This window comes from Apium graveolens, chromosome 3 (assembly GCF_009905375.1).
Source record: "Apium graveolens cultivar Ventura chromosome 3, ASM990537v1, whole genome shotgun sequence".
NCBI classification, from domain to species: Eukaryota; Viridiplantae; Streptophyta; class Magnoliopsida; order Apiales; family Apiaceae; genus Apium; species Apium graveolens.
In genome coordinates, this window is record NC_133649.1 from 8705733 (window position 1) to 8718811 (window position 13079).

The 13079-nt window shown below is 37.1% G+C and overlaps 2 protein-coding genes across 2 annotated transcripts; both read right to left on the reverse strand.

Annotated features, from left to right (window-relative positions):
- Nucleotides 1-4799: 4799 nt before the first annotated feature.
- Nucleotides 4800-6130, reverse strand: LOC141710567 (uncharacterized). Its single transcript, XM_074513132.1, has 2 exons — nucleotides 6043-6130; nucleotides 4800-5532 (listed from the first exon to the last, which is right to left on the reverse strand). The coding sequence occupies exons 1-2, from the start codon at nucleotides 6121-6123 to the stop codon at nucleotides 5059-5061; spliced, it is 555 nt and encodes a 184-aa protein (XP_074369233.1). The 5' UTR covers nucleotides 6124-6130; the 3' UTR covers nucleotides 4800-5058.
- Nucleotides 6131-12086: 5956 nt separating this feature from the next.
- LOC141710568 (uncharacterized) lies at nucleotides 12087-12568 on the reverse strand. Its single transcript, XM_074513133.1, has one exon. It carries the CDS (start codon nucleotides 12470-12472, stop codon nucleotides 12266-12268), a length of 207 nt encoding a protein of 68 aa, XP_074369234.1. The 5' UTR covers nucleotides 12473-12568; the 3' UTR covers nucleotides 12087-12265.
- Nucleotides 12569-13079: the final 511 nt, after the last annotated feature.

The following is a 13079-nucleotide window of genomic DNA, read 5'->3' on the forward strand; positions in this document are numbered from 1 at the left end:
TTCTCAGTCGTCACAATCTACCCTCCTTAAAAGGATTCCGTCCCCAGAATCTAGTATAAGCAAATAGATGGGGATACGTTTCTTTCATTTCACTTTCTAATTCCCAATTCGATTCTTCAACTAGTGGATTTCTCCACAATACTCTAACTAGAGGTACAACTTTATTTCTAAGTGTCCTCTCCTTTCGGTCCAAAATTCGAACTGGCTATTCCACATAAGACAAATCTGGTTGGATTTCCACTGGTTCCAATTCGATCACATGGCTCGCATCAGCATTATACTTCTTCAGAAGAGATACATGAAATACATTGTGCTGATGTTGCATTTGCGGAGGTAGCGCCAATTCATATGCCACCTTCCCAACTCGTCGCAGTACTTCAAATGGTCCAATATACCTAGGACTCAACTTCCCTTTCTTTCCGAATCGGGTTAAACCCTTCCAAGGAGATATCTTTAACAAGACTTTGTCTCCAGATTCAAATTGCACATCTTTTCATTCTTGGTTTGCGTACTTTGCTTATCGATCTTGAGCTGCAATTAATCTCTTTTGAATCACTTCTACCTTTTCCTTCGTTTGTTGAACTAGCTCTGGGCCAATTAATTTACGCTCACCAACTTCGTCCCAATATGTAGGGGACTTACATTTTCTTCCATACAACGCTTCATAAGGCGGCATGCCAATACTCGCGTGACAACTATTGTTGTAGGAAAACTCAATTAACGGCAAATGATCGTCCCAATTTCCTTTGAAATCTATTGCGCAGGTTCGCAACATATCTTTAATTGTCTGAATTATCCTTTCACTTTGTCCGTCCGTCTGCGGATGATATGTTGTACCCATTTTCAGCTTAGTTCCCAAATGATCATGGAATTGTTTCTAAAACCTCGAGTTAAACCTTGGATCTCTATCAGACACGATAGATATAGGGACTCCGTGACGCATCACAATCTCATCCAAATACAATTTGACCAACTTTTCCAACGGAAATCTTTCATTTATTGGCAAGAAATATGCTGACTTCGTCAATCGATCAATTACCACCCAAATCGCATCATGATTAGATTTGGTTTTAGGTAATCCTACCACGAAATACATCGCTATATGTTCCCATTTCCATTCTGGTATATCCAGTGGCTGAAGCAATCCGCTTGGCCTCTGATGTTCCACTTTGACTCTTTGACACGTATAACACTTACTTATCCATTCCATAATTTCCTTTTTCATGTTTGGCCACCAATAACTCTCTTTTAAGTCCTAGTACATTTTCGTACTTCCAGGGTGAATTGAAAATCTCGAGTTTTGTGCTTCTTGCAAAATCTCGTGCTTTAGCTCCACAACATTAGGTATCCAAATACGTGAGTTAACACGATATATTCCTTTTCCATCCTTTTGAGCTTTAATTTCTTCTCCTGTCAACTTATCCTTTTCGCGATTCATCACTTGCTCTTGACAGCATCGAATCTTTTCCAAAATTTCGGGTTGAAATGACAACGCATATTTACCTTCACCTCCCAATTCTGAAGTCTGCACTTCTATTTCTATCTTTTAAAAATCCTTGATCAATTCTTCCGATGACGTTAACATATTCAACCTTTCCTTGCGACTTAAAGCGTCTGCTACCACATTTGCCTTTCCAGGATGATAGTTTATCACACAATCATAATCTTTGATCAATTCTAACCACCTTCTTTGTCTCATATTCAATTCCTTTTGAGTGAAGATATACTTTAAACTCTTATGATATGTATAAATCTCGCATTTTTCCCCGTATAAATAATGCCTCCAAATCTTAAGGGCAAACACAATTGCTGCCAATTCCAAATCTTGCGTTGGATACTTTTGCTCGTGCGGCTTGAGTTGCCTTGACGCATATACTATTACCTTCCTGTGTTGCATTAACACACATCCAAGTCCTTTATATGAAGCATCACTGAATATCACAAATTCTCCTTTTTATCTGGTAACACCAACACTGGGGCGGTTACCAACCTCTTCTTTAACTCTTGAAAACTTACCTCGCACTTTTCCGTCCATACAAACTTCTCGTTCTTTCTTGTCAAATTCGTTAATGGGACAACAATCTTAGAGAAAACTTGCACAAACCTCCTGTAATATCCGGCTAATCCCAGAAAACTTCTGACTTCCGTAGGAGTCTTGGGTCTTTCCTAATTCTTTACAGCTTCTATCTTGGCTGGGTCCACTTTGATTCCTTCTTTATTAACTACATGACAAAGAAATTGCGCTTCCATTAGCCAAAATTCACACTTCGATAACTTGGCGTACAACTTCTCTTTCCTTAGAATTTCCAAGGAAATCCTCAAATATTCCTTATGATCTTCTTCCGTCTTGGAGTAAATCAGTATATCATCAATAAACACAATAACGAACTTATCCAAATATTGCTTGAACACTCTGTTCATAAGATCCATAAATGCGGCTGGCGCATTCGTCAAACCAAATTCCATTACCAAAAACTTATAGTGCCCATATCTTGTTCGAAATGCTGACTTGGGTATATCTTCTACTTTAATCTTTAATTGATGATACCCAGATCTTAAATTAATCTTAGAGAAACACGAAGCTCCTTTTAACTAATCAAACAAGTCATCGATCCGCGGTAGAGAGTACTTATTCTTAATCGTCAATTTATTCAATTCGCGATAATCAATGCACAACCTCATACTTCCATCCTTCTTCTTTACAAACAACACTGGTGCGCCCCACGGGGATACACTCGGCCGAATTACTCCTTTATCCAACAATTCTTGCAACTGAGCAGCCAATTCCTTCATCTCGACTGGCGCCATACGATAGGGAGCTTTTGATACTGGTTCCGTTTCAGGAGCCAAATCAATCGTAAACTCGATCTCTCTATCTGGAGGTAGTCCAGGCAATTCATCAGGAAACACATCCGGAAAATCTCTTACTATTGGAATATCCTCGATCCTTACGGATTCTTTCTCCACATCCATAACATGAGTCAAATAAACTTCGCATCCTTGACGTATTAATCTCCTCGTCTCGATAGCCGTTAGGAATTTCTTCTCTTGCCTCTATCCTTTGAATATCACTTCCTTACCATCCTTGGTCCTTAACTTCACCTTCTTATTTTTACATTCTATTTGCGCCTCATGGTTTGACAACCAATCCATTCCTAGTATAACCTCAAATTCTCCTAACTTAAAGGGAATTAAGTCAGCAGAAAAGTGCCGACCTTCTATAGTCACATCACAATCGGGACAAACTTTGCTAACAATAACTTTCTCTTGATTTGCTACCTCTATAATCAAATTAGGTTCCAGAGGGTACGCAACACAATTTAACTTATTAAGAATACTTTCAGAGATAAAAGATCTAGTTGCTCCAGAATCCATTAATACTTTTACTTCTACTGAGTTAATAACAAGCATACCTGATACCACGTCCACATCTTGCACCGCATCTTTCATTATCATATTAAAGGTTCTAGCTCTGGGTTGAACTGATGGTGCTGGGAGAGATGGTGGTCCAGCAATCCTAAGAACATTAACCTTTTGAACAGGCTCCTTGCAATTCCTGGCCAGATGGCGCACCTTTCCACACTTGAAATAAGCCAAGTCAGGCTTTTTTGCTCCGTTTGGACATTCTGAAGAATTATGTCCCTTCTGGTTGCACTTGAAACATGTTACGTCCAACTTATTACACCTTCCCGGGAGTCTCTTTCCACAATTCTTACATTCTTGAATCTGAGGTCTTTTATCCTTCCCCGGTTGTCCTGTTTTCTGGAAACGGTTCTTCTGAGCTCCGTTACCGGGTTTAAAATTCTGAAACTTTTAGTTTTGACCTCCACCATTCCTTCCAAACTTTCCTCTAAACTTCGAGCTTCCTTGCTCTTGCTCTGAGCTTTCAAATTTCCTTTTTCTTCCTTCATTTTCTCTCCTCGCAGCTTCACACTCACCTTCCACTATCATTGCCTTCTGTACCAAGGCAGCATAATTCTTGATTTCCAACAACGCTACTTGACTCCTAATCCATGGATTAAGTCCCTATTGGAACCTCTTAGCCTTCTTTGCCTCCGTATTCACATACTCAGGTACGAATCTAGACAGCTCCGAAAATTTTACTTCATACTCTGCTACCGACATATCCTCTTGCCTAAGGTCCAGAAATTTCATCTCCAACTGATCTTGCATATAGCTTGGCAAATACTTCTCCAGAAACATCTCAGTGAACTTTTCCCATGTAAAGTCCTTACCTTCCAACAATGCCTTCGAAGATTCCCACCAGAAACTTGCTTCATCTTTAAGGTAATAACTTGCATACTGAGCTTTCTTGTCGTCCTTAACTTCTGCTAACTCAAAAGCTTTTTCCATTTCTCTTAACCACAACTGCGCTTTAATCGGGTCTGGCAAACCTAAGGGGCCACAGGTTGTTGCAAAAGCTGAGCAAGTATGCTCATCATGGTGGTTTCTGGGTTTACTTCTGGGTCTTGGGTTGGTATTTCTTCTTCTTGGTGATCTGGTGAGTTGGCCATTTCTTACAAACCTGATTGAGCAATTATTTAGCAATACAATAGCATGGCATATATAACAACATTTTATTATGAAATCTCTTTGCGGGTTTTAGGCTTCACCCAATTTGGCACATGCAATCCTATTACTACATAATTCTCATATCGGTGTTGTTTTATCATGGCACAGAATAGGGTATTACGAATTTTAAACATGGTTGTACGGAAATATGATATTTAGAACAGTTTATGAGATATTTAGGGTGCACAATGGAAAACAAGATAATGGATTTATTTAAACGAAGGTACATAAAGAAAAGTCTGGCTATCACAAGTTCTGAAATAAGGTACAATAATATAGTAGGGTTAAACAGAGGAAAAACTGGAAAATATCCCCCTATCTACCCCTAACTTCTACCAACTACCACTACCACATAGTTCCGAAATACAACATAACAAATGAAAAAGGGATCCCGGCATCTGACCAAGTATCCCAAAGCCTACTGGCGCTGAAAAACAACAACTACGGGCTCAACCAACAGTCCCGTCTAATCCTCCAGAATCTCTCTCAACACAACCAACATCCAGCAATGATCTTATGCAGCCTCCGGGCCTCAGCATCAACATCACTAGTGGATGGTCCCTCATCCAATCTCCTCCGGGCAACTTGCTCCACCAACTTAACCCGAACTCGCCACTCATCATCCATAACTGAAGCGCTCTGCCTAGACTCTCGGGCTAGCCTATCCACCAAAGCTCCCAACTCAGGAATGCGGGAGTAAACAAAGTCTCGATCCTGGGTTAACTTGCCACCAACACTGACAGGTACAGTCTTAGGCATCTCAGACTCTGGCTCAGGGGCAGGGGTCTCTGAATCTGGCCTCAAGGGTGAAATTTGCATAGGGATCTCACTACTCTCAGAAGGGTCCTCCTCTGGGTCTGAACTAACATACACAGGCTCCTCTGAAGAGGGTGGAATATGGTCCACTGGGGTACCGGTCAAACTAATCTCTGAATCTGAGTCACTGCCACTACTGGGATCCTGAGAGAAAACACAAAACAGCAACCAAGAAACAATGTTAGGGTTAAATAAAGCTTCCAGCTAACTCACACCCCAACTCTAGTTTCCACTTTCACTAGCACACACTTTCCTTAGACTATACCTAATAGTCTAACTCAACTCTATATGAGTCGAACTCTCTCGCGATATAAATATACCCAAAATACCCCTTTTTAATCTTAACTTGTCTCAAGGACTAGATCTTGTAGCTCTGATACCAACTTGTGACGCCCTCAATCTCGGGGTTAGGAAATGAGGACCCACGCACCTTTAATCTAATAATTAAATAAGCATAAACCCCAATTAACTACTAACAGGATCAAACAGGATAAAGTATGAGACACGATTACAACTACCAATCATAAAATATAACTTACAACCCTAAAATAATATTAAATAAACATAATCGATTCCGGCTTGGAACCGACTGATAACCCATTATATCTTTACAATTTTCCTTCTAAGCGTTTGCTCACTCAGAAATACCACTACCTGCTCTGGCAACCGGAAGCCCTCAACACGATAGGGACCACCAGGTACGCTCTTACGAGCAGTGCGCCTAAGCCTGGCCATCTTCTTGCTTAACTGCCATGGTTAGATTAAAATAAAACATATGAGTATAAAACTCAGCAAGTAACTATAAAGCAGTTCTACGATATAAAATCCACAATATACTTTACCATTCTCAGGGTATTCTACTTTATTTGCTCTAGGTGGCAGATTTCCATCTTTTGGGTTAAGGAAGGGTTATGAAGGAAAAATGTGAGGCTTTCAAGGAACAAGGCTCAAAGTAGGGTGAAAGCCGACATTCGTCACAAATCATTAAAGGATCAGAATAGATCTTTCGGAAAAAGGAAAGCAACAATATTTCACTATATGGAATCAATTATATGATCAACAGATTAAAATCAGGGTTCTCAAGCTTTAAACTTCACATTATCACAATCAACTCTTTTCACAACAATATAAACCATTTTCATTTTCAAGAATCAATTACTGAACAGGATGTTTCAGATCCATTTTAAATAATCAATATAAAACCCTTGATTGGATCTCTTTAGCTTTTCATTTCATTATAATACGGGTGATCAGCCCGTACCGACCTCCATCCGATCTTTAATGTACCAATCGGCATAATTTCAGCCTTAAGTTGGACTAGCCCCTCTAGCCTCTTACCATGACTGGACTAGTCCCACTAGCCTCTTACGTCCCAATCCATCAGGAATTCGTTTGGAAAACCTTGAGTTGGAAAAAGTAGATTTTTCTAAATTCATTTTATCATTACCAAGAATATGAAATCATTCGGACTCTTTCAAGTCGAAACTCATTCTTAAATCAAATTTCAAGAAATCAAAGTTAAGGAAGTGATTCAAAGACAAGCAAGGAACAACTCCAAGGATTCTGAATCAGGGATAACAAGGTACTTAAATTATAAGGATCAATATCTGTTTCAAGGATCAATAGGGTGATCAAGAAATAAGGTATCATTACAAAGGGTTCGTAAAGGTAATTATAGGGTTTATAACAGTTCATGGCTTAAAAAATATCTTGAACAGAAAAGAAAGGTTACCAAAAGGGTCGAATCAGTAAGCTTATCATTAACAGTTTAACAAGATCAAAGACAGGGTATCTCAAGTCATTAATAGGGGTTCATTAATTAAACAGTTCCATACTCTACATGGTATGAACAATAACCTCTCTATAACCATTTTCACAAGTAATGAGAGTTACTTGCCTGAATTCGCTTTCCTGAAGGTTGAACTACTGCCACCTAGTATACCCTTTCCTTTCCTAGCCTGAATGCCCTCACGCTCCGAATCTACAATAAAAACCAAAATCTTAATCAGTTTCTCAACTCTCGTTCCCGGAACGATCACTCAATACGATAGCTCGATTGTACTCTTGACTCAATATTCGAGTATAGCTTATACACATAAGCACATAGCACATCACACATCATATACTTTATTCTTAACATTTGCACCTTTATATATACTCGACAATCGACTTAAATCATACTGGTATAGCTCTTACGAGTACATGATTTATTCACGACTAAATCTTTTATGACCATAACTGTCACTTAGAGTTCTTTGATAATAAACCACTTTATTTCCTTTTCTTTTATTCTTTAATTCGAACCACAACAACCACAAATAAGTCACCTATCTCCTAGAATTTCACATGCAATTACTTAGCAAGGTATTGGAACCAATTCATTCGCTTTTCTACTTTTATTCCATTCGGCTATACACATAAAACACAACCACGTATACTCAAATTCAATCTCATATAATCAAACACAATAAACCTCTTTGGTAAGCATATTAAAAGGGTGTTTTCGCAATTACGCTGCATTCTTTTAAACCAAAAACCGAATCAAAATTCAACACCCTCTTTAATTATCAAATTCGAACATAGCATAATCCAATCAAAGTCATGCAACCAAGTTCTTATTAGTGACTAAGATAATTAGCATATATTCTCACAAAAATCAACTTAATTATCTTTTAACCATATGACCCATTCGGGTTTTTCAATAAATCACACATGCAAGGATCAATTTTAACATGCAAAGTTTTATATCACATTTCCAACTTGTTTTAAACCTTAACTTAGTCATTCAAGTCATTTTCATCAAAATTTTCGAAGCACAAAATCAAACATCACCTAATGACTCAAACCTTATTCAATCAACATGCATGCATTCACTTAATCATCAAATCTATCTCTTCTAAACCCATTTTTCATTCGGCTAAATCGTGATTTACAATCTCAAAGATCGAACAATGACATGCATTACTTGTTCTTCTTTAAAACTAACATGCAATCATATTCTACACTAATTAAGCTTAGTTTACACTAAGATCAAGCCATCAAATCTAATTCCCCTTTTTATTAGTACAATGCCGAACTAAAAACCCACATGCAACCTTCAAATTTGATTTCCTAAGCATCAAATAACTTACACACACATCAAACAATCAAAACAATCCATTTTCAATCACATACTCAAATTTCAAAGGAAATACCAAAAACACTTTTTGAACTTTCAAGAACCAAAACATGCAAGGCTCAAAATCACATTAACACATCATTAAAATTCCACCGGCTCTCCTTGGATCATGGTCGGTGGTGGTCGAACTTAAGAGAGCCCGTAACGGGTCTCCTCTTGAGTTTTAAACCATAAAATCGTCTTGAATCTACTCTTATGATCTTGTATCAAGAAATTGATTTCCTTGAACACAACCATAGAGATGATTATCAAAAACACTTACACAAACACTTACATGCAAATGGAGTTTGAGAAGTATACCAAAAATAGAGGCTATAGATGGTAATATCTTTGTGTTTGAGTGAATATTGGGTGTTGCATGCAAGAGAGAGAGAAGAGAGATGAAGAGAGCCGAGAGAGAGAGTGAGAGTGTTCGAGAGAGAGAGAGGAAAAGAAAGTGAGAGAGAGGGGAAAGAGTGATCACGGGAAAAGAAAGGAAGAAAGGGGGGAAGAGAATTTATATTGTATTAGGGCCAAGGGCATTTTAGTAATCTACTAAATCCCTTTTTGAGTTTGATTAACCTTTCTTTTTACTCATATAAAATAAAAATCAAATATAAAATATATCTCTCTCGGAAAGTCGAAAATTATTGCAAATGACAATTTTGATACGTATATCTCGAAATTAGCTTTCCAACCATTACTCATAATAAACTTTTGAGCGAACGGTTGATTTTATATGATTTTTGCAAGTTCGTGCGAGTAATAGCATTTTATCACATAAAAATCAATTTAAAATGCAACGACCAACAAATAAATCCGTCCCTTATTTTTCAAAAGTCTCTAGGACTATTATGACAATAACTGAACAAATCCCATGCTTTTATCTTACTCAGATAATTTTATAAAAATGCGTGAAGATTAAATAAACCTTTATTTAAATCAAATAATTCTCTTAAATTCATAAAAATATCACAGATCACGTAGTCATGCACACAGACAAGTAATCACACACATACGAACATATAACAACTCATGTCTGATCAAAAAATTTGTCCTTCTTTAATCTTTATCCTTTTCTACGCGTACCGGGTCACGTTCAACTTGACGGCCCGACGCTCAGCGTTTCGATTACGCTTCTGATAAACGATCAACACGTCACTAGGACGCAATACTTTACTTAAACATTTCATTTCACATAATAACACATAGTTCACATTTCATATACTTTAAAACCCTATTAGGACGGGTTCTGTTCTAACTGAAGACCCGACAACACAGCTTAACTCCTAAACTGACTCTTTAAATTGAACCGCTTTTACTTACGCTCCTAGATTCTAATATACAGTAAAGACAATTAATCAACACTTAATCACACAATTATAATCACATCACATAAAGCATACTTTATTGACTTAATTACGTCGAAAAATTCTCAGTCGTCACATGATCCCTGTGCCAAATCAGCCAATTGTTGTTCCAAAGAAAAGATCTGAGTCATAGAAGCATAGCCAAACCTTTCCTCTAAGTCTAGCCATATTTCCCTCGTCGTTTTAAATAACAAAACACTCATTGATATAAAATCATCCAGGTTACACAATAGCCAAGAACACGCAAGATCATTACACCTTTCCCAAGCCTTGTAATCCACAGAGGTAGCCACAGGCTTACTAACGGAAACGTCTATAAATCCTAGTTTGTTTTTAGCCGACAAACTAAGCATAATTGATCGTTTCCGGTTGCTATACCCAGTCCCATTGAATTTAATAGAAACAAGTTAGTGTTGTATTGGCATCAAACGGATGTATATAAAACGGACAGTTAACATCCTGATTCATCGAAACCAGTGGTCTCGTCCAAGGATTTTGACTCGAATTGCTTCCTTCGGGTATTTCGTCAAACAGATTACAGAACAAAATACAGACTAACCATATTTATGATTGTTACAAATTATATTGAATTAAGGAATGATTTCAAAGAGATTCAACAAAAGAGAAACGTCGTGACGAGAAATGACTCTAGCATTCAGAAAATGAAAGTTACGAAGAAGACGTGTGAAAAGGAGAGCGATGAAGGCGAAATATCAGAAATCATCATAATATGTCAAGTAAATGCAACGATGAGCAAATTGATCTTAATAACGAGTATGATCTAAACAAATTGATGAGAAAACTGTAGATTTACAGAGATTAGATACGGCATTACCTGAATTTTGATGATTCTGCTTGAAGAGATATTAGAATACACGATCAATCACCATGGAAGTTTTGAGACCATGATAAAACTTGCAGAATTGATTATATGAAATTGCAGGAATGAAGAAGAAGCTAAAATTAGATGCTCTACATTTACTATAAAATACCGTTATTCGTAACAAAAGTTATTAGCTACTGAAATATAAATTTTATTCTTGAAGTTACAGAATGAAAGAATTAGGATTGTTTTTATACCACAACTAGAATATAACAGAATCGTAACAAACTTTTGATGAGTTGTCAAGCTTTTGCTGAGTTGTTAAGTCTGAAGTAACAGCAGAGTGACTATATTCAACAAAGGTGATTCAAAAGAGAAATTATAAAGTTTCGGAAAGCATTCCCGATACGGTTCTTCAATGCTAAGTTGTCATTGTGGCATTGGACTAATCTTTCGTAAAGAAAATTGGTCCCTTACATTAAAACAAATATGGAGAATAAAAAAATGACGTGTATCCTCATTTGACAAGAATTTTGGGATCCTTTTTGATAGCGACACTTGTGATTACGAAGAGTAACACCATATTGAGCATAGGGTTAAATATTCAACTAAATCTTCTCTGATAATTTCCCAATTAATTGGTACTATAGAATATGTAATCACTTTCGACGAACCATAATCTGGGTGCCCCAACTGTCCAAAAATGAAAATAGCATGCACATTAAGGAAGTTAGTTTGATCACGACTTGAATGTTGCAACATAATTCATCATAGCTCCACGTATGAACTAGGGACTTTACAACGTTTAAACTTCAACGTGTTCAGACTTTAATGTAGTACTAGTCTACATATAATCCCCGGATAAAATTAATCTGTACATTTTTCAAAACCGTTACCAAAATCATCATCGAACTTCAAAATACTGATATGTCAGATTCATATTTAATAACTTTTTTATAATAAAATGAGATTCCGTGTATATAAGATGAATACAGATGCACTAATAAATTAAAACGTGACAAATATTATCATATGTCTTTCGGGAACTTTTTAAAAATGAATTTGGGATACCAAACATTACTCATCATATAACGTATGAATTATATTTGTTTGAGAAATTACTCCATCGTAATCAAAGTTATATCCAAATTTGTGAATTTTTCTTAAATCATTTAGCCCACCAAAAAAGACTAGCGCTTTAAATTGAACTCGTAAATGAATGCTTGTTGAAAAAATAGAGTAAAATTCATGTGACAACAATTTTGTAAAAATAAAATGATTGTTATTTCTCATATACCGTGAATAATTTTGATGTAGTTTTATATTCTTTGTAGTTTCAAAATGGATTAGTTGATTTGCAGAGTAACCAACTTTAATTTATCCCGGCATATTTACTGTACATCTTCATTCCAAGAATCTCGGACAGAAGCAGGAACAAGCAATACATGAAGTGGACTAGAGTGATGAAAGAGACCAAAAATAATAAATATATATACAAGTGTATATAGATATGATATAACCAGTGAGTTATGGGTAAGATTTAAGAGTAGCTCCACAATAAGTACAGATAATGGCTTTGTAAGAGTTCCAATAAAATGGGATTTTACAAAATCTTGTGGATGTTTCCATGTCAGCTACCTTTGCACTACAACCACACCGCGAGCATGTTGCTGCTACTGGCTTCATGTTCTTCTTCATTCTCCTTTGATCTACCAAGAAGCAGATGCACACCATCACAACTCTCTCTCTCTCTCTCTCTCTCTCTCTCTCTCTCTCTCTCTCTCTCTCCCTCCCTCCCTCTCTCTCTCTCCCTCTCTCTCTCCCTCCCTCCCCCCTCTCCCTCTGTCCTTCCCTCTCTCCCCCCTCTCCCTCTGTCCTTCCCTCTGTCCTCTCTCTCTCTCTCTCTCTCTCTCTCTCTCTCTCTCTCTGTGTGTGTTTATAAGATCTGGTTTTCTTGTGTGCTGGTGTTGGTGCACAACAAGTCTAGCTAGTAGCTACTCTATATGCTAAATATGTTTCTATTTTTACATATATAGACAAACATAGGTTTTCAGTTGACGGATGACTGGAGTTGCAAACTTGGTAACTAAGTTATGGTTGAGTGGATGACTGACACGTTAAGGTTACAGTTGGCCATATTATTATTGTTGTGTGATACATAATAAATAATAATAAACCAACACACTGTCAACACTCGACAGTCCGTTAAATGAAATTGTAAATTTCATATGTAAAAAGTAAATCTAGTCAACAGCTTTTTAAAAACCATAAATTAAATGTTTAACTCGAACAAGCCTTCCAAGACATCTTTCTTTGGCCTTTCCATAAATGTTGTCACAAT

Coding starts and splice junctions, on each gene's coding strand:
- LOC141710568 (XM_074513133.1), bottom strand. CDS start 12,472: ATGGTGTGCATCTGCTTCTTGGTAGATCAAAGGAGAATGAAGAAGAAC.
- LOC141710567 (XM_074513132.1), bottom strand. CDS start 6,123: ATGGCCAGGCTTAGGCGCACTGCTCGTAAGAGCGTACCTGGTGGTCCC. Junction 5,533..6,042: donor GCTTCCGGTTGCCAGAGCAG/GTAGTGGTATTT, acceptor GTTTTCTCTCAG/GATCCCAGTAGTGGCAGTGA.